Genomic DNA, 26,271 nt, shown 5'->3' with positions numbered 1-26,271 from the left:
GAGGGAGTCTCTCATTTGGTATCAGCCATGGCTTGAAGGTCCAGGTTTTAGTCTGCCACTTTTGGACTCTCACTTGCTGAGGTGTTCCTGCTAATATCTCTGTAGATCTTAGAAAACTATTTCTTGATTTAAGGCATTGACTTGCTGACTGATATCTGAACAGGGGATAGGCTGGAGATATCAATGCCTCAGTCCTTTCATTATTGGCTGCTACTAGTGACATGAGAGAAGCCTTCTTGCAGGATTGCAACACATCCGGGCATCCCCTGGGCAACGTCTTTGTAGACTGATTCTCTCACACCAGAAGGGACTTGCAACATGATATTCAGATAATACAATAATAATTTTAACAAAATCATTTATAACCTGCCCCTCTCCCCAAAGGGACTCAGGGCAGTTTACAGGAATTACAGAATGGCAAATCTTCAATGCCAAAACCAAATAGACAATCAAAACAAAACATAGAGTGAAATAAACTCAGTATAACTTCTAACAATCAAACAAGAATTAACTCAGTGAACAGAAAGCATAAAAGATCCTCTGTCTGACAAAGGATAGGGCAGATAAATTTCACTGCTAGGAGAAAACCTCAAGGACTGTATGGGTCAATGGCCTGACTCAGTATCAGGCTCATTCTTACATGCATTATGCCCAGCTGTAGGCAATAAAATGCAAGAAGTAGAAATAAGAACTATACTACACAATTGACTGTATTTGTTGTTTTACTTTCACAGTACTTGAAAAACGACAAAGAGACAAACAAATATGATGGCTGGCCTGAAGTTCTAGAAATGGAGGGCTGTGTCCCTAAGAAGCTGGAGTAGCAAAGAGACAAATTCAGATCAACCTATGGTCATCACTAATGGGACTTTTTGTCACTCTGCCTGAATCAGAGCCAGGAAACAACAGCCTGCTGTATCTCAACCGACAGGGCAACAGACCCTCAATGCTTGTAGCTGCTGCTGCTTGGTAAACCAGGACTGGGGACTTTTACAATTCCTACATGCTTCCTATGTTATTCAATGTACGGAGATGATATGTGTAACCCAGAGTCATGAAATAAGCACAACTATGAATTCCAGCCTTCTCTTTTTGCCCACACAGTTCAAGTGTTAGATTTCGATTTGGAGGTTTCCCCCCTTTCACTTCCTCTTGTGCTTTTGTTATGTTTCTAGCTTAAGAGAAGTTGGGTCTTATCTTATTTTGTATTAATTTATCTTTCTTTAGATATTTTTAAAATGTTCTATTTTTCAGTCTGCTTTTTAAAAGCTTTATAAACATAAGAAGAAACAAATAGGTTGTTGCTGATGCCTGCTTGCTTGCCTTCAAAACACTTCTGACTTATGCAGGCCCGTAGCCAGGATTTCGTTTCGGGGGGGGGCTAAAAAATTTTCAGGGGGGGTTTCGGGGGGGGCTGAGTTTCGGGGGGGGGGGCTGAGTCTGAGTGAAAGAGGGTCTAGCCTAGCAAACCTTTTGTATTATTACCCCAATACCCCCATACATATGGGATATATTGAGAATGGTGATCAAATCATGATATTAATAAACATAACAGTTTAAATAATGCACCAGTAAGGCCTTTTCGCGAACCACCATGAGAATTTCGGGGGGGGCTGAAGCCCCCCGAGCCCCCCCCCCCCCCCCCCCCCGGCTACATGCCTGGACTTATGGCAACCCCAAGGCGAACTTACCATGGGCCTTTCCTGGATAGATTCGTTGAGAGGGAAATTGCTTTTGCCTTCCTCTGAAGATGAAAGAATGTGACTCACCCAAGTTTATCATGGCCTAGCAAGAATTTGGACCAGCTCTTCCAAGGTCCCAGTCCAACCCAACCCAACAACAATGTTAGCTCCCAACAAAATAAAGATTTTTTTAAAAAAAAAATCTCCAAAACCCATATCTATTGCAGGCATCCTCAGAGGTTGTGAGGTCTGTTGGAAACTAGGCAAATGGGGTTTATATATCTGTGGAATAATGTCCAGAATGGGCGAAAGAACTCTTGTCTATTTGAGGCAAGTTTTAATGTTGTGATTGGCCACCTAATCAGCACTGAATGGCCTTCACAGCCTGGCTGATTCCTGCCTGGGGGAAACCTTGGTTGAGAGGTGATACCTGGCCCTGATTGTTTCTTGTCTGGAATTCCCCAGTTTTCTTAGTGTTGTTCTTTATTTACTGTCCTAAGTTTGGGTTTTTTTTAATACTGGTAGCCAGGTTTTGTTCATGTTCATGGTTTCCTCTTTTCCGTTGAAAGCCTGGCTGCAGGAAGCAGCCAGGCTTTAAAGCTGCAAGGTTATTCAGTGTTGATCAAGCTGGCCAATTGCAACATTCACATTTGCCTCAAATAGACAATTCTTTCTCCCACCCTAGACATCATTCAACAGGTATATATATAAAGCCCACTTGCCTAGTTTCCAAGAGACTTCATAACCTCTGCGGAAGCCTGCCATAGATGTGGACGAAATGTCAGGAGAGAATGCTTCTGGAACATGACCATGCAGCTTGGTAACCGAGTGATCCCAACCATGAAAGCCTTCGACAACACAACCCGGTGATTCTGTCCATGAAAGCCTTCGAAACACAATATTATGTAGTATAACTTTCAGTAAAGGATTGAGCTATCAAAGAGGTTCATTTTTGTGGGTTTTCATTGTGACAGCAACAGCAGACAAAGCTCCTGCTGGCACACTTTTGTCTTGTTGGCATAGGCTATATTTCGGAACTGGAAATAGTTACTTCGGAAGGATGAACGTTCACTGGAAAACACTGCTATGCTGTATACTAAATATAAACTTCAGTACAGGGCCAATAATTCAACCCACAGTTTTCTTTTCTAGCCAGCAGATGGAAATCTTTCCTTAGGAAGAAATAAGAGGGAGGGAATGTTAGGCTGTCTGTCATTATTGGAGAAAAAATACAGGGTACACACAAGAATGTACATGCTTAAAAGTGCAGGTGGTTAAAACATAAATAACAGGGGGAAGGTATATGAAAAACGTGTTAATAATGAGGGAATGTGCATAGTTTTGAACTAAATGACTCAAATAAATGTAGAAATTATGGCAAATGTGTTTGTCATGCTTATACATTTCAGTATAAAGAAGACAAAAAGCTTTGCAACCTCATACAAATCAAAGATGAGAAGAAACCCAAACAGGATCTGGAGAAACTCAATAAAATTAAGCCTGTTTGATTTAATCCATGTGTGTTCTACATTCAAATCCTCTGTAAACATATGGCGGGGCCATGAATTTCATAGGGTTTTCCTAGTTTCATCTACACTGCCATATAATCCAGTTTCTGATCCCAGATTAACTGCATTGAACTGGATTAAATGGCATTGTAGACTCATATAATCCAATTAAAAGCAGATAATCTCGGATCAGATACTGGAAGGTAGATCAGTGTTCAGCCTGAGCAATGTGGAGTGGACAAGATAACAGAGGATATGCAACCCAAAAAAGGTAATGAACTAGTCCAGGAATACCTGGCTCCTCTAAATGAATTCAAGTAACAAGGGCCAAAGGATCTACATCCATGAGTTTTGAAAGAACTTAAAGAGCTGTGTCTGTTTAGCCTGCAGAAGAAGGTTGAGAAGAGACATGATAGCCATGTCTAAAAAATTGAAAGGATGTCATAAGGAAGAACGGGCAAGCTTGTTTTCTGCTGCCCTGGAGACTAAGATTACAAATTACAGGAAAGGAGATTCCACGTGAACATTAGGAAGATCTTCCTGACTGTGAGAGATGCTCAACAGTGGAACTCTCTGCCTCAGAGTGTGGTGGAGGCTCCTCTTTGAGAGGCTTTTAAATAGAGGCTGATAAGCCATCTGTCAGGGGTGCTTTGATTGTGCTTTTCCTGCACGGAAATGGGTTGGACTAGATGGCCCATGCAGCCTGTTCCTGGAACATTTTTTAAGCAGCTGAAAAAGTGGGAGAGCAGAGTATTAACCGAGACTGTTCCTGTCAAATCGGGACAGTTGGAGAGCATATGCCACTCCAATAAGCTACTATCAGGTAGGCTTGCAAGCGGGTCCATTTTAGCCATTTTCCTTCAGCCAATTCAGCTTCTTCGGCTTGGTTGATGGCTGTAACGACAAGGGCCCAGCCATCATAGTTTTCTGTCTGTAACAGGACCACATGGCAGCCTTTGGTGGCTCCTCCTCCATTTTTCGGGAGCACACAGTGCACAAAGAGGCTGCCCCGTGTTCCACCAATGGGGCAGTTCTAGCCATATTTTTGGCTGCTAAATAAAAATGACTATCTATCCGCCCGTTTTCGGAGGTGTGCAAAAATGGATACAGGGGTCTACCAGACTTCAACAAGTAGAAACAGATTGAGGTTCAGCCAAAATGCACGGGTATCAGGCCACCGGTAACGCAGCAGGTTATTTACTTATGTATTTATTTGCAACATTTATTGCCCACCTTTCACAACCATATGGTGACTCAAGGCAGTTTACTGATTGGCACAATTCAATACCACGCATTCATAGAAGTGTGATTAAAAACAGTCAACATAACAACATAAAACATATACAAAAACCATTAAAACGTGTAGTCACCAATGTCATCTTGTTAAAACCATTCTCCAGTAACATCGTCTGGCCATTCCATGTTCATCATCCATAGTTTCATGTTATCTGTTCCACTGCATTCTCAAAAGCTTGCTCAAAGAGCCAAGTTTTTACCTTTTTTCAGAAAGTCAAGAGGGAGGGGGATGATTTAATATCCTTGGGGAGGGAGTTCCATAGTCAAGGGGCCACCAATAAGAAGGCCCTTCCCTCGTCCCTGCCAATCAGGGTTAAACCGCTGAGCTGCTGAACTTGATGGCCAAAAGGTTGGAGGTTCGAATCCAGGGAGCGAAATGAGCTCCTGCTGTTAGGCTCAGCTTCTGCCAACCTAGCAGTTTGAAAAATGCCAATATCAGTAGATCAATAGGTACCGCTTCTGCGGGAAGGTAAAGGCACTCCATGCAGTCATGCTGACCACATGACCTTGGCAGAGTCTACGGACAATGCCGGCTCTTCGGCTTAGAAATTGAGATGAGCACCACTCCCCAGAGTCAGACATGACTAGACTTAGTGTCAGGGGAAACCTTTACCTTTTTATTACCAGACAGTGCAAAGCATCTCGTAGGCTGCAATACTATACCCGCTTACCTGAAAATAACTTTTCTTAACTTTATGTGCATAATACCGCCCTGCAAAAGAAGTATATATAAAACCATAGACAGTACAGAGGCTAGCATCCATCCACTGGGCTTGTTTTGTTCCATGGCTATGGCTTGCTTCCTTCACATTATACAACTCCATGGCTTAAGCTCCTTCTCTGTAGGCATTAGAAAGAATTGGGGTGGGGGGTTTGTTAAGAAATCTCTTGGCAGTCTAATCTCATAAACCAAGCCATGGCTCGTGTTTGGTCAGCAGGAGTAACCCAAGTTCTCAGCCGTGTTTCTTTCTCCAGTTCTTTTACCAAAGCTGCATTGAGGTGAGGCACAAGTGGAGCTGCAGGGGGCCTGCTGGGGGAAAAAAGATGGCACAAATCCCCATGCCAGGAAGGAGCCCAGCTCTCATGCTGCGCCCGCTGTTGGGGCACAATTGTGCCGCGCAGGTTGGACTCTTCCCTCAGATCGGCTCTGCGTTCTGTGTGACATCTTGCTGTGTCAAGTCTGATTACTCTAATCTCCAACAGGCTTTCACAATGAGAAACTCTGCTTAGAAGCTGGGCATCAGCAGCATGAAAGCTGCCTTTGTGCCGATTCTTTGGCAGTGTACAAGCTGGCTGTTAGGTGTATAAGGGTGAAAAAAAATGAATTCTTTACATGCCTTCCAAAAGAAAACTTTTTTGCTTATCATCACGACTTTGAAGATCTGGTGGTTGCTTTTCTGCCCCTCTTACTCAGCAACTAAATGGGAGTGCATGAAGCTGCGTGTTGGTGGCCTTTCCTGCAATGGAAGCAAGATGTGTCTGTTCACATACAGTGGCATGAAAAGCATGGCAGAATAATAAGGACCTGTTAAGAGTGCAACCTCTTTTTCTCTGCCACACAAACATATACTACAAAACCAAGGACTTTAAAACTGCTGCAAGGGGACAACTCTGAACTCCTAAAATCATGGGAGCAACTCACGGGAAGAAGGTAATGGTGACTTTATGCTGTATGTTTATAGTCTAGTAGCTTTGGTTCCAAGTATTCTGGTCTCGTATGTGGCAAAGGAGCATCCTTCTGTCCAGTCTTTGGAATGGATTAGTCATGTTGGTGGAGTAGGGGAGGCAAGAAAAAGTTTCCAAAAGTCATTTGACTGGAACAGGATGGACTTGAAACTGACAACAACTGCATAGGCAGTAATGCTGGAGTTCAGCCCCTCCTTGGGGTCAGTTTTGTAAAGGCTGCTCCTGTGAATGTGCACTTAACAAATACTTCATTCATAAGTGGCACACGTAATGTACTCCTAAGTGATGTTATGAATTGTAGATTTCCAAGATTTTCATCTTATCAGTTGTTCTGAGTTTGGTCAATTAAAATTTTGAATTTGGGTCAGGGTCTCAAACTACCTTCCTAAAAAAAAAACAACCTTGAGATGCACAGTCATCATGTTTGAATATTTCTCTATCCTTGTTTATTGCTCAATGTGTTATATATATTTAATAGTGGAAGTTTAAAATTCTATTGAAGTGAAAAGGATGAGAAAGTGGGGGAAAGCTCTTATTATTTATTGTTGTGTGGATACTTACAGTGATCATTCTGAAAAAGGACAAGTTGGTGCTAGCCCTATTTTTGGAGGGACAGAAGGGGCCTGGGACAAAATATTTTCTGTGTATGTCACCTTTGTGTTGTCGAAGGCTTTTGTGGATGGAAGCACTGGGTTTCTGTGAGTTTTCCAGCTGTATGGCTATGTTCCAGAAGCATTCTCTCCTGACATTTCACCCACATCTATGGCAAGCATCCTCAGAGATTGTGAGGTTTATTGGAAACTAGGCAAGTGGGGTTTCTATATCTGTGGAATGTTCAGGGTGGGAGAAAAAACTCTTGTCTGCCTGAGACAAGTGTGAATGTTGCAACTGGCCTGCTTGATTGGCATTGAATAACCTTGCAGTTGCAAAGCCTGGCTGCTTCCTGCCTGGAGGAATCTTTTGTTAGGGCCCTTCCCACTCTTTAATGATACTGCTGTTATTCAAACTACAAAGAAGCAGCTTCTCTCAGCTTGGTGGAGGGAAGAAATGAGCATGCCTACACAATTGAAGTGCATCTGTGTTTTCCTTCCTCTTGGAGCTCAGAACATCTGGGTCTTTGTGGTCTGAATCTCCTCCATTCTTGCCTTCTCTTCCCTCTAACAAGATGGAGCAGCTGCAACATCTGTGGATAATGGGAGGTTTGGGGTGAAGGACAAGGGCAGTTTTCATGTAAAGTCCATTTTTGGATGTGCCCCATCCAAAAAGGAACTTGTTTGCATGAAAGCTGCACTGATATATGCCATTAACAGGATGTCAATCAATATGCACCAAGAGGAAAGTCCAAGTGCTGTTCCACTTCCTCATTCCTGCCATTGCTTGCATTGTTTGGATATAGCAGGCTAGGAGACAGCAATATCAAAGAGGATCAGAACCAGGAAAGTTCAGAGCATAACAATGGGTCCCCTGCTAAGATGTGGACTTTGGCAGGCATCCCACAATGCAATCCCCTGGCCCAGGTCCTGAGGAGAAAAAACAAATGGGCAGTTAGGAAGCCTGAATCCAGTGTGAACGAACAGGGGTTTCCGTGCTTGTGGGAATTCTGCATATTCAAGTGTGCATCTGCATGTACACAGAGAGAGAGAGATGTACAGAGTCACAATCTTCTTGTGAGCCTGGCAAAAAAACAACAACAACAAATGTTCTTCAGGAGTGGAGAAGGAGGAGGTTCTCTCATTTTACAATCTCCATGAATTGGTAGTATTTATTGCCATCTTCCTCCCAGTCCCAAGTTATAGCACAGGTGGTGTATTTGTATTGATGCCTTTGAGGCTCCAGACTTGCACATATCAGCTGGGATAAAGGCAAGAAGAGAACATGTAGCACTGCCACTTGCAATCTCAAGCAAACTACAGAGAGAACACCCAGCAATGTCTTAGGTCTGATCTACCATAGCACAAAACCAGTCTTCCAGTGGGGGGAACACAACACATAATTATGAGACAACGGTTTTTTTAATTTGTCCAAGATTCTGTTTCTGCCTAAGGACTATTTCTGTATGAATTTTGTGAAATTTCACTCCCTGAAATCTGTACCTTGAGGAAATCAGGGGGTCTTAAAAAAATCTAGATGTCCATGTGGACATCTAGCAATACAGGAATACAAGCAATATGCACCTGCCATCTGGTTCTGAGCATGTAGTCACCAAGCCCAAAATGAAAGAGAGAAGAGAAAATGGTTAAACGACAATAAGAATAAGCTGCTGATGATGAGACCAGATACAGAGAAGAAAAAATTTTTCATCGCTACAAACATTGAAATCTAGCTGTTTCTGAAAACTTTTATGGTATCCTTGGTTGACAGTGAACCATACAATGTTAGTAAGGGCGGGGGGCTCTCTTCTTAATATGCTATATTATAGACTATAAATATATAGATGTTTATGTTCCCCTATGAAATGGTGTGGGGTGAAAATTGCTGGAAGAAACATTAACAACCTTAGATATGCAGATGACACCACTTTGATGGCCGAAAGTGAGGAGGAGCGGAGGAGCCTTCTAATCAAGATGAAAGAAGAAAGCGCAAAAGCCGGGTTGCAGCTAAACATATAAAAAAAAACCAAGATCATGGCAACAGGAATGATTGACAACTGGGAAATAGAGGGAGAAAATGTGGAGGCAGTGACAGACTTTGTATTTCTAGATGCAAAGATTACTGCAGATGCAGACTGCAACCTCTTGGGAGGAGAGCAATGTCCAATCTCGATAAAATAGTGGAGAGTAGAGACAACAGAGCGACTGGCTTGACCTTGAAGGAGCTGGGAGTGGTGACGGCCGACAGGGAGCTCTGGCAGGGACTGGCCCATGAGGTCACAAAGAGTAGGAAACAACTGAATGAATGAACAATAACAACATGAAATGGTGTATAGAGATGCCTGGTAAGGATAAAGTGGATTATGTGAAGAATTCTTTACAAATGGAAGTCTATATGGGCTGTGTGTTAAAATGAGAGGTTATGTGCCCACACAAATTTTATTTATTTATTTATTTATTTCCAGTATTTCTACCCCATTCCTTCTCAACCCCCAAAGGGAGACCTAGGACGGCTTACATTTGGCAACAATTCAATGCCACTACATATAACAAAATATTATAATAACAATTAAACAATAAATAGAATATTCATTAAGAACAATAAAACAATAAAAACAATTAAAACAGTAAAAACCCCGTATTAACAGCTATATCATCATTCCAATAGAATTCCATAACTAAAGTGCTATTTATGCCTGCTGTCCAAAAGCCTGGTCCCAGAACCACGACGGGATGTTTCTCTCCCATGAATATTTGTGTTTATTTGCCCATTTTAATAAAATAGCCTAAAAGATTACTAAATTATTTGCTCATTCTCCCATAATATCCTGAAATTCCTACACTTAAGAGGACTGCTGATGCTAAACTTACCTACTTAAGACTGTACCATTGCTCAGAAGATAGGAGTCCAGGTAAGAAGAAGACAATGAGAGGGTTCCCCAAACACGTACATGGTTGGGTTGTTGTAGGTTTTTCGGGCTATATGGCCATGTTCTAGAAGCATTCTAGATAATTTAGTAATCTTAGTGATTTAGTAATCTTAGTGATTTAGTAATCTTAGTGATTCTGGCCATGAAAGCCTTCAACAATACATTGTGCATACCTGGTTCCTGACAAATGTCAATAAACCATCAGTCCCTCCATCTAAAATGGTGGGGTGAAGAACCATACTTGTTTCAGCTGGAGCCATGCAAATCTGGCCTTGACACTTGGTACCAACCAAGTGCAGGACATTCTTTTATGCTACACAATTATAGCACTATGTCTTCTCTCTTCCCTTGGCTGGGAGGTACCTGGGTTCCTACTTCTACTCCTCTCCCCCAGCAGTAATTAGCTGTGGCAGTATAATTTTGTGTTTGGAATCTGTTGGAAGGGGAACACAATGCACAAACAGTTGACAGAGAGGCAAATTGTCCTCAGCCCAGAAAACCTACTATTTTGTTGAGAGGCCATTTCTTAGCTAAATTATACATTTTCAAAACCCTAAGCTTCTTGTGTGAATATGTCTCCATTCATAGTAGAGCACAGCTTTTTCTTTGTTTGCTGCCATACAGAATAGTTTTGAACCAGCCCTAGAAAGTTTGTTGGTTTGTTTAATTTGGAAAAGAATACAAAAGTAGGAGTGCTCAATTATCAGGATGTGGAACCAATTATAACTTTTAGGACTCCGGTTCTTGGAAAACATCTCCAGCTATAATGGCCAGTTACTATGAGGAGCAACTTAAAGAGCTGGGAATGTTTAACCTGAAGAATAGAAGTTTGAGAGGAAACATGATTGCTATGTTTAAATATTTGAAAGGCTGTCCTAAGGGAGAGGGAGCACTCTTGTTTTCTGCTGCTCTGGAGAGTAGCAGAGCAAGCCATCTGTTGGGAGTACTTTGGTTGTGGTTTTCTGCATAGCAGGGGATAGGGCTCAATGGACTATGTGGTCTCTCCAACTGTGATTCTATGGTTTTATGGTTCTGGTGTCTCTTTCTATTGGCAGTGGCTCCAGAGGTGCTCAAGCTGGCAATGGTGGCTAGTGGTATCCATGAAATGTCACCATGAATCTGTTCCCATTTTTACTCCATGCTTTAAAGGAGCAATCCTATGTTGAACCTTATTCCTAGAGTAGTTCAGTACCTTGGACAGCTCAATCTAAATTCAGATTAAAATTTGGAGTGGATTTACTGCCCTACTATCTGATCCTTTTTAGCTGGAGACACCAGGAATTGCAGCAGACACTACCTTCTTTGTACAATGGATATGCTCTTCAACTAAGCTCCTGCTCTTCAGTCCCATGCTAAAAATAGCACCTCCAGTTCCACAAAGAGCCATGTGGGACCTCAAACACAGCTTTATTGCAGAATAATAAGCTTATTCCATTAAAGATTACATCATAATTAATCTGTTAGATTTTTTTTTTTACTGTGCCACAGACGACTGTTGTTGTTACTACTGCAGCAGCAATTCAACCACATCTGGAAGGTTTTTCCAATTGTAGTCTCCCAGTTAAAATAAATATCTTTCAGGTACCTTACCTTTTGTGCAACCCCTCCTTTGTTTTTGTTTTTTTTCTTGAGAGAGTTATTTTAGAGTAAAGCTTCTTAGCTCAGTATTGCCGTCCTCCTGATCTGACCTAATCCCATTGTCTCGTGACTTATTTCTTTGTTCGTGTTGTTGCCTTTCAGGGACTTATGGGACCTTTAGGTACACATGAAATGCATCAACTTGCATTAACCCGGTTCAGCTGCCAGATGATGGTGTGGTGCCAATTTCTTTTTTGATCACAATTGTATTATCATTTGGTTATTGCCAACACAGGGGTGGGAAATTTAGGGGCTATGTAGGTATCATGAAAATCCACCAATTTTTTGGGAGGCAGCTGCTGCAATTGATAAGAGTCCATTCCCTTTTTGAAATGGATGCAGCTGGCTAACAGTCCCATCACACATATGAGTGATCTCTGGTGGGAGGTGAAAGTGAGGCAAGGGTCCTATTTCTGCCCATCATGCCAAAGGCTACTCATGGGAAGAGATGGGACTATGAGTTAGCTGATTCCTGATCAATGGGGAACAAACCGCATCAATTGCAGTGGCTGCTTCCTAGTAAATGCAGATTGGAGGATTAGTACCAGATTCACTGAATAACATTGTAATATGGTGTTCACACATATCTTAATCTCCAAAAGGATTCCAGATCAGTTAGGGCACTGCTTCTTGTTCTTTGGTTGGATTTCTGTTTCACCCAGAAACCTGGTGAGCATAATTGGGTCAAGCTGACACACGCACCTCTTTAGTTAATCTGGTTTCAGTTACATGCAAGGTCAGCTTGCTTGTCCAAAATCATGCCCTGGATCATATAGCTCTTTCCCAGTTACTGACCTGGCGTTACGTTTAGAACTTCTCCTCAGAAGGAGTACCAATATATCACTTTCAGGAATCTTAAGAAATGAGGACCCTTTCAAACTGTACAGTTATATCAATGTGATTCTCCTTGATCTACCATGGTTCCATCTTATGAAATCCTGGGGTTTGTAGTTGGGTGAAGCATTGGAGATCTCTAAGCTAAGAACTCTAAATATCTCTGCCCAAGGTACAAATCCCCAAATTCTATAAGATGTAACCCTGACAGTTAAAGTGGAATCATGTAGTATAATTGTGTGAATGGACCCTTAACCTTAAACTATCCCACTGATACTCCATTGGCAGCGGAATGTTTATTTAATACCCATGTAGCACAATGCAAGGCAGGATCCATAACAAACAGTTGTGTTGCCTCCAAGCAACAGTTGTGTTGTCTCCTTATGCTATTTTGCCTAATAGTAGAACTGGCACTTAGCTCTAAGAGGGATGGATTTTCATCAGGAACAAACAATACTGTCCCATTCCTGATCCAAGTACATCTAGCTATTATTTTTAAAGAAAAAAAACACAGAGACACATTTAATATATAATCTGTTTTGATCCTGAGGTGCATACTTCACTGTGACCCTGAGTATGTCTTCTCAGAAGAATATATTATTGCACTCAATAGAAGCCACTTCTATTTAAATATGTGTAAAACTTTAGACTTGCACTGGCTTGACAGTCTTTCCCTGAGAAATGAGAAAGAAATAATAATAATAATAATAATAATAATAATAATAATAATAATAATTTATTTGTAACCTGCCCTATCTCCGACTCAGACTGACAGATCTTGACAGATTAGAGAAATGGGCCAAAACTAACAAAATGAAGTTCAACAGTGACAAATGCAAGATACTCCACTTTGGTAGGAAAAACAAAATGCAAAGATACAGAATGGGGGATGCCTGGCTCGAGAGCAGTACGTGTGAAAAAGATCTTGGAGTCCTCGTGAGCCAACAATGTGATGTGCTGGCAAAAAAAGCCAATGGGATTTTGGCCTGCATCAATAGGAGCATAGTGTCTAGGTCCAGGGAAGTAATGCTACCCCTCTATTCTGCTTTGGTTAGACCACACCTGGAATATTGTGTCCAGTTCTGGGCACCACAATTCAAGAGAGATATTGACAAACTGGAATGTGTCCAGAGGAGGGCAACTAAAATGATCAAGGGGCTAGAGAACAAGCCCTATGAGGAGTGGCTTAAGGAGCTGGGCATGTTTAGCCTGAAGAAGAGAAGGCTGAGAGGAGGTATGATAGCCATGTATAAATATGTGAGAGGAAGCCACAGGGAGGAGGGAGCAAGCTTGTTTTCTGCTTCCTTGGAGACTAGGATGCAGAACAATGGCTTCAAACTACAAGAAAGGAGATTCCATCTGAACATGAGGAAGAACTTCCTGACTGTGAGAGCCGTTCAGCATTGGAACTCTCTGCCTTGGAGTGTGGTGGAGGCTCCTTCTTTGGAAGCTTTTAAACAGAGGCTGGATGGCCATCTGTCAGGGGTGATTTGAATGCAATATTCCTGCTTCTTGGCAGGGGTTTGGGCTGGATGGCCCGTGAGGTCTCTTCCAACTCTTTGATTCTATGATTCTATTATTCTAATGGACTACAATCCACAGCATTCCATGGAAAAAGCAGTCTAGGGAAGTTCCACCCAAATAACATGTCAGTTTGTATTAGAGGAAATATAAGAACACATCACATACAAAGCTGATCAGTCCCTACACAGATCCTATGTCCTATGTGTTTCTCCAGCATAGGATCTGCCCCTTTCCCACACTGCTCTTCCATTCTAGCCTTGGCTTACACATCACTGCATCCAATGCCTCTGAATGCCTGAGCATCAATAAGATGTTGGCATTTGAATGGAAATTTCAACAGCATTGCCAGCTTGCCTACAACATGCTGGCAACTCCCAAAAGAGCTCCAGAGACCATTTTCCCTCCTTTAGCTGGGCAAGGAATAAAAAAAGATCACACAATTCGGAAACAATCGTCTTCCTTTATGGGGCTGCCAAGCCAGTGGGGCTGAGGACGAGAGGGATGGGGGTTGAGAATAAAGAAGGTCCATATAAGGAGAAATTTATTTTGAGGCTCTTTTTCACAAAACAGCATGCAAAGGTTCATTTTCTGCCCTTGTTTCCTTGTTTATATTATCTTCCTGAGTGCAAAATTAAAGTGGAGGAAAGGCTATTAATGGAAGTTGTCCATTAATAATTCTTTGATTACTTTAAAAATGCATTGCTTTGTTACTAATGAGTATCACGTACCTTTGAAAATTAGTCCTCTCCCCATCAACACCAAAACCACCATATATCACTCAAAGTGGTTACAGTGCTACTTACCATTGGAAAAATGTTGAGTTAAACCATTTTTAGATGGCTTCACGTTCTCACAGATCCCTTGAGCATTAAACACTGCTGTCTTTAGATTATCTGGGTGGTCCTGGTAGTCATGACTATGAGGAACAGCTTAGAGAGCTGAGTATATTTAGCCTGGAAAAGAATAGGTTAAGAGGGGATATGGTAGCCATGTTTAAATATGTGACAGGATGTCATACGGCTTGTGTTCTGTTACCCCAGAGACACACTAGGAAAAGAGGTTACGAGTAAACTAGTAGGGCCATTGCTGAGAGCGATCCTTGCACTGTAGCATTCAGCCAGTCCCATTTTCCCCTTCTCCTTGCACTAGCCTTGGCCCAGCCCATTCCAAATAGTCCAGGCCCCTTATTGAAATCTTTGCCCTTGGCAGCTTACCTTGCATGAAGAAGAGAGCAGAACTGGTTTTAAATTGATTTTAATGTATATGCTGTGTTAACACAGAATCATAGAATCATAAAATCAAAGTGTTAGAAGAGACCTCATGGGCCATCCAGTCCAACCCCCTGCCAAGAAGCAGGAATATTGCATTCAAATCACCCCTGACAGATGGCCATCCAGCCTCTGCTTAAAAGCTTCAGTTTATACCTATGTTTTTGTTTTATGTTGTATGTTTTTGTATTATTTTGCATATGTAGAAACCGCTCTATGTCCCCTTTGGGAGATAGAGCAGTATATAAATAAAGATTATTATTATTATTGTTATTATTATTAACTTTAGGAATAATTTCTTGATAGTATGCACTGTTCAAGAGTGGAATATACTGGCTCAAAGTGTGAAGTAGAGTCTCCTTCTAAGGAGCTTTTAAAACAAAGGCTGGATGACCATCTGTTGGGAGTGCACTGACGGTATGTTTCTGCTTGACAGAGGATTGCACTGGATGGTCCTGGTGGTCTTCTCCAATTCTATGGTTACAGAAGGAGAGATTTGACTTCCTCTCATCAATCAAACCCAGGACCTGTGGAGAAGGACCTCCCAGATCCAAATTATATTGTTACGTTTTTATGATCTAGTAGCTGTACCCGGCCACACGTTGCTGTGGACCAGTCTACTATTGTAAAATACCCCGCCACCTGAGACTGGAGGGTACATGCCACACATGTTCCCCTTATTATTTGCTCACTATAATGGAGCATTTAGCAAACTATGCCCTTCAAGCTTTTTGCAGCTCCTGCCTAAATACTTAGAGCAGTGTTTCTCAAACTCTGCTCCTCCAGGTGTTTTGGACTCACAGAAATCCTAGCCAGCTTAGCAGCTATTAGGAATTGTGGGAGTTGAAGTGCAAAATATCTGGAGGAGCAGAGTTTGAGAAACACTGTTTTAGAGGCACAGATCCTTTTGCGTTTCAAAGCTTAGCAAGTCAGCCCTGGTTAATACATGAATGGGGACTTCCCTATGAATACCAGATGCTGAAGGCCATATTTCAGAGGAAGAAACCGGCAAACCCACCTCTGGGAATTCCTAGCCCAAGAAAACCCTATGGAATTTATGGAGTCATCATAGGTCAGCAGACACCTTGAAGGTGCACATACACAAATGTGATAATCACAGAACCGGTTGTTCTATGTCCGTGCTAATGGCAGTGATGGTCCCTAGACCATTGCTGGTGCCTCAGCTACTGGCTGCCAGACCCTGATAAGTTTCCAGGAAGAGAAAAAACGATTGTGGCAAACCACTGTGGCTGATAGTCTCAGGCACATTGCAAGTCCCTAGCAACTAAAGAAACACTGCTCTGTGCAGTAAATCCACCTTGTTTTTCTCTTTAAACTGGCCTCTCTTTCTAAATGTGCTTCCAGAAAAGCTTCAAGCCTGCATGCAGAGCAAATTTTGTAAACCATCTAGAACGGCCATATCTACTTAACAGTGGCAGAAGCAGGCTGCCACCTGAGCACAATCACATTCACTAAGAAGCATATGAATTTGAATGCACTACATATATATGAACCATCCATACCCATTCATTGTGATGCATTGCTATTCAGTACAGGGTATGCACAATTGAAGATATGTATGCCATAGTGAAGTAACATCAGATCTTGGCCATTGAGGATGGATAGCACAGTTAAATGAAGAGCAAGTGAGGTGCAATCCTGGTTAATTAAATGTGTGATTACACACACACGCACTACTTAAAGGAACTAAATATATGTATAAAGCAGGCATGGGAAAACTTTGGTAGGCTGTTAGGAACTGTGGGAGTTGGAGTCCAAAACACCTGGAGAGCTTAAATTTGCCCATGCCTGGTGTAAAGGAAGAGTGTGCAGTCTGGTGGGAATCAATGACCAATTCAACCTTGCTCTACCAGAAGTAGCCAGAGTGATGATGGATTAGCCAAGAGAGAAGGAAAAGAAGGAAACGAAGACCATACTCTCCAACTTGACAGAGACAGTCTAATCATTTTTTTTGTCTTCCCACTTTTTCAACTGCTCTCCAAATGTCCCAGTTTCCCTCTCCTAATGCCCCCTTTGTTCTCAGCTTCCTCCAGTTGCCATCAACTGCACTCAGCATGCAAAATTAGTTTGCACCCCATTGACTCAGAAGATGAGAGAAGAAAGGAGGAGAGGGAATATTGTCCTTCCCAATTTTGTGTTGCTGTTCATTGCCATCAAATCCACTTGGTTCAGGCAAAAGCAAACTGTTACAGCCTCTCCCAGCTTGTCAGTCCTTTTCCATCAATAATTTTTGTCATCTTGAACACACTCTCATGTTGCTTTGCCAAATATGTCCCAGTTTTCATTGGTGAAACATTGAAAGGTATATAAAACCCTTATCTAAGAACTGAAATCTGTTGTTTCAGCTACAAATATGCATGTTCCTTATTTTGGAGAGTGAGAGAGAGGACAAGAGTGCAGTGTTTGCAGCCTGTGAAACAGAGGACAGCTTTATAGCTCTAAAGGGAAAGGCCTTTTTTTATTCAAAGCGGCAGGCAAAGGGGAACCCTTAATGTTTCCAGGGGATTAGCATGTAATGCCAGCCATTTAAACAGCTTGGTCATGTGTTTCTGCCAGCATTTTAGGACCTGGGGCAACACAGCTATAAAGAGAAAGGGAAGAGATGCCATCGCTCAAAGAAACGGCCATTCAGTTGCCCTTCTTTCACTTGATATATTCTGGAAGGCAAAGAGGTCTGGCAATTGAAGAGAAAGTGGAATGGGATGCAGGTGGGGCTCACCATTGATTTCCAGCTTCTGTGGATCATTTTGGTTCCTGCTGAGCAGTTGACAAGATGAAAATATTATTATTTCTGTGGCATAGCAACAGGTAGGGGCCGGCACCAGCAGCTGGGCAAGTTGGGCAGCTGCCCAGACTTATTAGGCCATGAAGGGGCCCATTCCCATAGTTGCTGCCAGCCAGAGGGAGAGCTCCATTTTGTTCTTTTCTCTAGAATCCTAATTACAGAAGACAGGAAACATTCAGAGTGGAACGCTCATCAAAGCGTTGGGAGCACTGGATACGAAATGCTGGAGAGAATGAAGGGAAAACCAACACTTGGAAATGTTTACCCTTTAGGACTACAACTCACAGAATCAAGGTCCTTATCATTATCCCATGATTTCTACTAATTCACCACCAGACTCTGCTCCACCTTTAGTATTATCCTTCATTTTCCTGGAGTGCTTGGGGGGGAAATGACACAGAGGACTGCAGTTGAAAAAAGAAGATATGAAAACAATATTGTAAAAACTAAGCTCTATCAGCACAAGACAAGTAAATCTGGTTGATTCCGCTTTAAGAATAGCGACTCCTAGGATTCATTGTTTGTTTGTTTGTTTATAAAGAATAGTTTTATTGTGTAAGGATTCATAGTTTGTTAAGGTATTTAAACTTCTCTGCTAGACATCTAAATATCTCACCACTTCTGAATGTGTTGCTCTGTACTTTCAAGTCCTTCCAACTTATGGTGACCAAGGGAGACAAACCTATCACAGGATTTTTTGAGGCTAAATGTACATGACCCTCTCAAGATCATCCACTAGGTTTCCATGGCTGAGTTGACAGCTGTAGAACCTTGGTCTACAGAGTTGTAATCCAACATTCAAATCACACAATGAACTCTCTCAACTACAGCACTAAAATGCAATAGCAAAGAATTATCATTCCCTCACCAAATTGTAAACTCTAAGAATGGATAGAATGAAGCCATGGCAGTTAAAGTAGTATCCAACTGCAATAACTGAGTAATGAAGCCATGATTCTGAAATATTATTGCAGTTTTCTGGATCCAGAGCCACCAATATAAAGCAAGGAATGGTTAAGTTTTCCAACTTTAGTAACTGCCATCAAGCTGACTTTGATATAGGAAGAGGGGGCCCCCAAGGGCAAGATGGATGGATTGCATCCTTGAAGTGGCTGGCTTGACTCTGAAGGAGCTGGGGGTGGTGACAACCGACAGGGAGCTCTGGCATGGGCTAGTCCATGAGGTCATGAAGAGTCAGAAGCAACTGAACAAATAAACAACAGCAACATCCCAACCTGTGATCTGTGGACCACCAGTGGTCCACAAGAACTCAAATATGGTCCATGGCCTCACTGTTGCAACAATAGCAACTGGTCTTATGAAACCTTCTTATAGTGCTGAAGCTTATTAAGTATGGTTTTCTGTGGGCAAGCAGATGGTGACTACTGGATGGCATGTGTTCTGTATCAGAAACTAGAGCTGATGTGGTCTACCTAATGCAATTTTCTGAATCAGCACATCAAATAACCAAACCAAACCCAAAGTTGAGCAAAAACTGATTAGTAACCCCTTTGGTACTAATGTTGGAAAGTGGCCCCTGGTCAAAGTGGTCCCTGGTCAAAAAAAAGGTTGGGGACCACTGATTTATGATGACCATATGAATGACAGACCTCCAAGTTAATTATCAGCAGCAGCTTTGCTCAGGTCTTACCAATCCAGGAATGTGACTTCACTTGATAGAATCTATCCGTATAGAACCCATTCTTCCTCTTTTCCTCTAGTCTTTCACTTTACCAGGATTATTGTCTTTTCTACCGAATTCCTCCTGATAAAGTACAACAGTCTCAGTTCAGTCAGGCTTTATTTGTTCTAGAATCCAATATTTGCAAGCACTACACTCATTTTTAGAAGTCCACACTATCCATAGAATTCTTCTCCAGCACATTTAAAATGCATTGATTCTCTTCCTATCAGCTTTCTTCACTATCTAGCTTTCACAACTATAGATAATAATGTGAATATGATGGCACTGGTCGCCTTGACTTTAGTATTGAATTACATACCCTTACACTTCTGTATCGACAGGTATGAAATATGACATTTACTTCTTGACCTATACCTACTTCATTAGAGCCTTCTGGCTGTGCGAGCCACCAGATGGCAGTGTAAGAATTCCATAGATTCCATACATCAGCCTCCCAATTCATTTACAGTGTAGTTTGGAGGATGACAGAAAAATGCTGTCAGCAGGCAATGCTGAGGATTGGAAACCAGCACAAGAGACTTGAATTTTACATAAGTGGTTGCAAGCTACTGGGAAATCACAGATTTGGCATAAGTGACTTCTTGTTGCAGTTTTGGGCCAAAGGTGGGATAATGGGGCTCACTGCCAGTGTGTGGTGGAGGGTTAAAAATTACATGTATGCAGTGCTATTGTCTATCTTGGTCTAGACATGGTTAGTCTCTGCTTCTGGGTTTTCAAAATCTGTATCAAATCACATAATTTTGGGCCACAGCCAGGTGTGCTGCCTTGTCTTTTTTGTATACCAGAAACATCCTGGGATTGTGGTATCTTCCTAAAGTACCCATGTTCTACTGTTCTTTGGAATGTGATGGAATCATCACCTGAAATAGAGATCAGATAAACCTAGATCTGCAAACCTATATAGATCATTGAAAGACAAGAATAATGAAAGAATAGTTAGTTAACCAACATAGATCTGTCTTATGCCCACTCACATATTGTTCCAGCAAATCTGCTATAAGAACAGCTTTGTGTTGTCACCAGATAGGAATTTTCATCTAAAGTGTATGTGAGATAAATTTCAAGCAGAATAGCCATAGTCATGGGTAGAAGGGAACTTTCACCAATAATTCCACCCTAATTATTGTTGTGTGTCTTCAAGTCGTTTCTGACATATGGTGACCCTATCACAGCATTTTCATGGCAAGACAGATCTGCCTTTTAAGTCTCTCTCAGGCTGAGAGAGAGTGACTCCCCCAAAGCCAACCAATGGGTAGTCAAGAATGAATGGGAATTCAGTTTCTTCTCCCCCAAACCATTCTTCTCCAGGGATAACTCTGGAACCAGGAATGTGTCTTCTTTGTTGGTATCCCATGGATTGACCACTGCAGGAATCAGCAAACATCTAGGACCTCAACACACTGAAGTCCATAAGCCAGGGCACAGTGGGGGAAACTGTGAGGCAGTGCAACACTTTGTGCTTTTACCATCTGTGGTCGTGGGATCCCTCCCATGACATTTCCTCTCTGCCCACAGCTTCCTCCTGCTTCCTTGCCAGCTTCATCTATAGCCTCCATTTCTCTGTGGTGCCAGCATGGAACCCACTGGAGTCCTGCCGTAACTAGCCCTGGATCATTTAATGGGCTCCAGGGGACTCACACAAATTGATGAGGTCCTTAGTCTGTTTCACTTAGGTGCATCTACACTATCAAATTAATGCAGTTTTATACCAGTTGAACTAGTTTGGCTCAATGCTATGGAATCATGGGATATCTTTAAGTTTTTATGCTAATGTGTGCTGATGCTGCGTGCATGCAGCTACAAATCCCAGGATACCATAGCACTGAGGTGTATCAGTTAAACTGGTGTCATACTGCATTAATTTGACAGTGTTGAACCAGTCTTACTATGTTCTGATGATCCATTGGGCAGGCATGGGATATGTGGGATGGGACAGTGATGGTGAAGAGGAAGGAAGGAAGAGAAGTAAGAATAGCAGTAAGAGAAGCCCTTTTATTGCAATAATATTATAATGTAATACAATATAATACAATAATAATACAATATAATAATTTTATATTTTATATTACATGTAATATTACTAATAATATTACAGTATGGTGGTAAAGTACAATATAGAAATATATAATACTAATATTGTGCTATGCTGATAATATCATATATTGTATGTACATATAAGTTGTAAGCCGCTCTGAGTACCCTTTGGAGTGAGAAGGGTGGCATATAAATGTCGTAAATATAAATAATGAAGTGGGAGAGGAAAGAAACGGGACAGGAGGGATGAGGAGGTGACATAGATCTATCTTATGCCCAATCACTCATCATAAGACAGGAATGGTGAAGGGAAGAGAAAAGAAGGATAGGGAAGGACCAGAAACTCGTCACCACCAACTGCTTCTATTCTCATTGGATCTCATCTCATGGCAGGCATGTAGCCAGCGGGGGAGGGGGGGTCGGGGGCTTCAGCCCCCCCCCCCCCCCTGAAATTCTCATGGTGGTTTGCAAAAAGGTCTTACTGGTGCATTACTTAAACTGTTATGTTTATTCATATCATGATCTGATCACCATACTCAATATATCCCATATGCATGGGGGTATTGGGGTAATGATACAAAAGGTTTGCTAGTGTAGACCCTCTTTCACTCAGCCCCCCCCCCGAAACTCAGCCCCCCCCCCCCCAAAACAAAATCCTGGCTATGGGCCTGTCTCATGGGCTTTAATCCCCATCCTAGGACATTGATGAGACGCAGTCAGGGCGGAGCCCACTGGAGCCCATCACATGATGCAGAGCTACTTCCTGCATAGCTCTGTCCCAGCTCCATGCATGCTGCGTCTTGGCAACATGTGAAGAGCAGCCCTAAGAAAACGGGTGACTAGTACCTGTGTTCTCATAGGGTAAGCCAGGGACAGCATGGGATCAAGTTGAGGGACAGATGAGTTTCCATGTGGGGTGGTAAGGGAGGTGATGCGGGGCACTGCTTGACAGTTTCTAATGTTGCCCCGCTGTCTCATGGATTCCCCTGCTGTCTCCTGGCTTAATGTCCACCACGTGATGAGGTCCTTAGTCTAGAGTCCTTAAGCTAGGACAAAAGGTTATTAACTGCTTGGCTTCTTCTACAGCTGTTTGTTCAAATGGCCTCTGTGCTCCTGAAATATGAAATGCAATGAGGTCACTATTCATTGGGTCCTAAGAATCCATCCTGATAATACTGTATAGATATAACATTTAGATACAAAATGAATGAGCCAGCATGGTGTGGTGACTTGAGAGTTGGACTACAACTCTGAAGACCAGTGTTTGAGTCTCTGCTTGACCATGAAACCCGGTGGATGATCACGGCATGTTATACTCTCTTAGCCTCAGAGGAAAGCAATGACAGACCTCTTCTGAACAAATCCTGCCAGGCAACCAAAGGGTTTTCCTTAGTGTTGCCATAGGTCAGAAACTGCTTGAAGACACAAAAGAAGCAACAAAACATATTCCTAGATGTGCTGTCCCTTTGGTTTACATATTATTAGGTCATCACACCTATATAGAAGAAGATATGCTATGTCGGAGACAATGTAGACATCCGTAATTGGGACTAGAAGTGTCCTACTGAATTAACTGGAACTTATGTCTAAGTACATCAAGCTGATATCCCAAACTATTTCTGTTCAGCAATCGGAACAATATGGGAGAAAAACTGGCAAACGAGCTATATTCTTGACTAGTTGTTGGTCGTGGCACATGTTACAATGCCATGGTAACAAACCACTGTGATAATAGACGATTAATGAGGCACTGTGACTGCTGTCAATATGACATTGTAAATTGCAAGTCTGGCTCATTTTGCTAAGAGACTAATTTTACAAAAATATTACCATCCCTGCCTCGCTTCTTTCTCAAACCCTCTGTCCTCCTTTGCAACTTGGAAATTGTGTATGGCTGTGTGGGTGTGCCTACGTATTTGTCTTTAGGTTTGAAGACCAGCAACACAATGTCACCACAATAATGACTCAACCCTCCCAAAAGCACTGTGCAATCCAATACCTACTGAAACCTTTTGTGCAGAGGTTAAGGAATAAAGGTAATATAATCTTGATGCATCACTTCAGAAATCAGCAGGCACCTTGTCTGCATCTCTGTGTCTTTGAGCTGGGAAAATCAAGGACAAATAGAAGAAGCTATGGCACACTGACAGTGGGATGTGCAGAGAAGCTTCTGTATTTAGGCTTTTAATCAATGTGGAGAAAGTTAAGGCAATGGAATGAATTCTATTAGCCGCAACAAGAACTGACCCATTGAATCAGTCAAATTTAGCTATATGTTGACTCCTTCAAGACGTTTCCGACTATAACATCCCTCCCTAAAGCAATCCTATCAAAAGTTTTCTTGGCAAGATTATATAAGAGGTTTGTCATTGCCTTCCTCTAAGGTTGAGAGTCTGTGACTTGCCCAAGGGAACCCCATGGGTTTTATTGCTGAATGGGAATTTGAAACCTGTCTCCAGAGTTACCATCCAATGCTCTACCATGCTGGCTCCTACATGTTGACTCACTATCCTGCAATTGATTCAATGGGTCTGCTCTAGTAAGAAGTAACCAAGATATAAATAACAAATAACCCACAGGTATCTGGGAGGAAATGGTTGTGAAGAGTTGTGAGACTTGTGACAGAATTTTTCATATCCCTATTCAATTATCATCCATAAAATTACGTAGAACAAAACCACCATAGTAGCACAATTAGACATACTTTTGAGTAAACAGTGGAGATACAAGGAATGTTTGATCCTTATTTCACACTGAAGTCATTGTTTGGAGGGCAGTATACATACTGCTCTGCTTCGGTGCAGCAACCATGACATTGTATACTATGCCTCCTATGCAAGAGTATTTAGACCCTATATTACTCTTTATAGACCAGGACAATTTTGCCCTTTTTCAATTAAGTAATTGATGGTTATGCATCCCTAGTGAGTTATTGGGCAAGACCTGGGAAGAAGGATTTGGATAGGTTTGGGGATAATTTCAGAGTGGCAGCTGAGGCACCTATTAAGGTCATCCAGCTGAGCCCTGATTGGGGCTCTGATTGGTGTGTCACTTATCCAACCTTTGCTCATCCAACATTCAGTATTATCCAATGCAGTCTGCCTCCTGCCCAGATCCACAGCTGTTTCAATACATTGTGATCTTTTGGTGCTAAATTTGTAAATACAATAATTACCACATAATGTTACCATGTATTGAACTGCTTTTTCTGTCAATTTGTTGTAAAACATGTTTTGGTGCTTAATTTGTAAAATCATAATGTAATTTGACTTTTAATAGGCTTTTCCTTAATCTCTCCTTATTATCCAACATTTTCGCTTATCCAACATTCTGCCAACCCATTTATGTTGGATAAGCAAGACTCTACTGTATATGTATAATATGGCTTTGGGACCAAGCTTTGGGTCAGTAAATTGGAGCAGTGCAATAAGAGACTACAAAATGGCATAACAACAAAATGGACTGGCCCTGGAGTATGATTTGGATTGTGTGATTTTAATTGATGTTTCAATTGTTTGATGTTTTAATTGTTCTGATTTTGATGTATTTGTTTATTTATCTATGTGTACATGTATATGTGGCATTGAATTGTTGCCTTTGTAAGGCCTCTCAGTCCTCTTTGGGGTTGGATTGGGCAGGGTACAAGTATGGTAGTGTGGTATACACACACACACACACACACTGTATGTTATAAACAAATAGAAATACTGTACAAATACCATACAATACGTATACTGTATTGTATGAGAGATCCACTGCTCATGATTTCTAAAATGTACCATGAATAACTGGAAACTGACTGGACGAAAGAAAAAGATAGCACTGGGTTGACCAAAAGGGGAAAAGGCAATCTGTGGTCTTCAGATTGAGATGTTCTGTACCATCTCAAAGCTGATGGTAAAGAAACTTCTAGTTCGAGAGAGAACAAGAAGAAAAGGGCACACTGAGGGGTATAAAAGAGTTTCCAAAAAGGAGTTTGTAAAAAAAGTTTTGTTAACTAAGACAAATCTGTGTGATAATCACTTGAAATCAATTTAACATAATTTCCCAAACTTGCATTGGTGACTACAGAGGATTTCAGTAATTTCTTAAGACCTTGTTTCTTTCAAGACAGGGATTTATACCCCTGAAGACTTCGGAATCACCCGGGTTTATCTGCCGGTCCATCCCTGTATCATGAGATCAGACTTTAAATGGCAGCATGACAGAGTGTAGCAGAAGGGTTTTCAAATGGGCCTGAATTTACTCAGAGGCCAGCTTGACACAGAGCAATTAATTCTGCATTACTGACGCTTAGATTATGTGCATGCTGACAGCTGGCTTTACCTAAGCCACCTAAATCAAAGCAAGAACACAAGCACCAATTACTGACAGCATTCATTTTCTTGAGAGGTGACTCCATAGCTAGCCAGGAGTAAGACTATTATGATATGATTAATAGTTTGTGTGGGAGGGCCAGCACGTAGTTTGGGCAAAGGCATAATGCACTCCCTTTCAAGAAAGCCATTAAGTCAGGATTTTCTGTGAGATACAAATTTTGCCATTGTTACTGTTGGAAATGAAGCCACAGGTATAAAAATTGATGTTTGCCAAAAACATCCTGGTTCTTCCAGACTGATTTGAAGAAATGTGAATTCTCACAGGTTTATATGGCTACCAGTTCAGGATTGTCCCAGGCCTTAAAGTTTCTGAATGTCCCTGGTGATGTTATTAAGTGTTATACATCCAATACCAAACACCATTATTTATGTCTTGTCAGTCAGACACACA

The 26,271-nt window shown here is 41.7% G+C and overlaps 2 protein-coding genes across 2 annotated transcripts in view; both read left to right on the top strand.

The window, feature by feature from the left end:
- FAM3D (FAM3 metabolism regulating signaling molecule D) overlaps positions 1 to 836 on the top strand; it is a 39,595-nt gene extending 38,759 nt beyond the window's left edge. Inside the window, exon 10 of the mRNA XM_060761017.2 lies at positions 735 to 836. Coding sequence (XP_060617000.2) covers positions 735 to 824 — 90 coding nt within the window. The 3' untranslated portion in view covers positions 825 to 836. The remainder of the gene's footprint in view (positions 1 to 734) is intronic.
- A 4,570-nt stretch (positions 837 to 5,406) lies between these two features.
- FAM107A (family with sequence similarity 107 member A) overlaps positions 5,407 to 26,271 on the top strand; it is an 81,370-nt gene continuing 60,505 nt past the window's right edge. Inside the window, exon 1 of the mRNA XM_060766463.2 lies at positions 5,407 to 6,137. Within this exon, the coding sequence (XP_060622446.1) occupies positions 6,114 to 6,137 (24 nt within the window). The 5' untranslated portion in view covers positions 5,407 to 6,113. The remainder of the gene's footprint in view (positions 6,138 to 26,271) is intronic.

This window comes from Anolis sagrei, chromosome 2, assembly GCF_037176765.1.
Source record: "Anolis sagrei isolate rAnoSag1 chromosome 2, rAnoSag1.mat, whole genome shotgun sequence".
Lineage (NCBI taxonomy): Eukaryota > Metazoa > Chordata > Lepidosauria > Squamata > Dactyloidae > Anolis > Anolis sagrei.
Note: the sequence above shows the minus strand (reverse complement) of the source record. Positions and strands in the feature narration are given on the sequence as shown.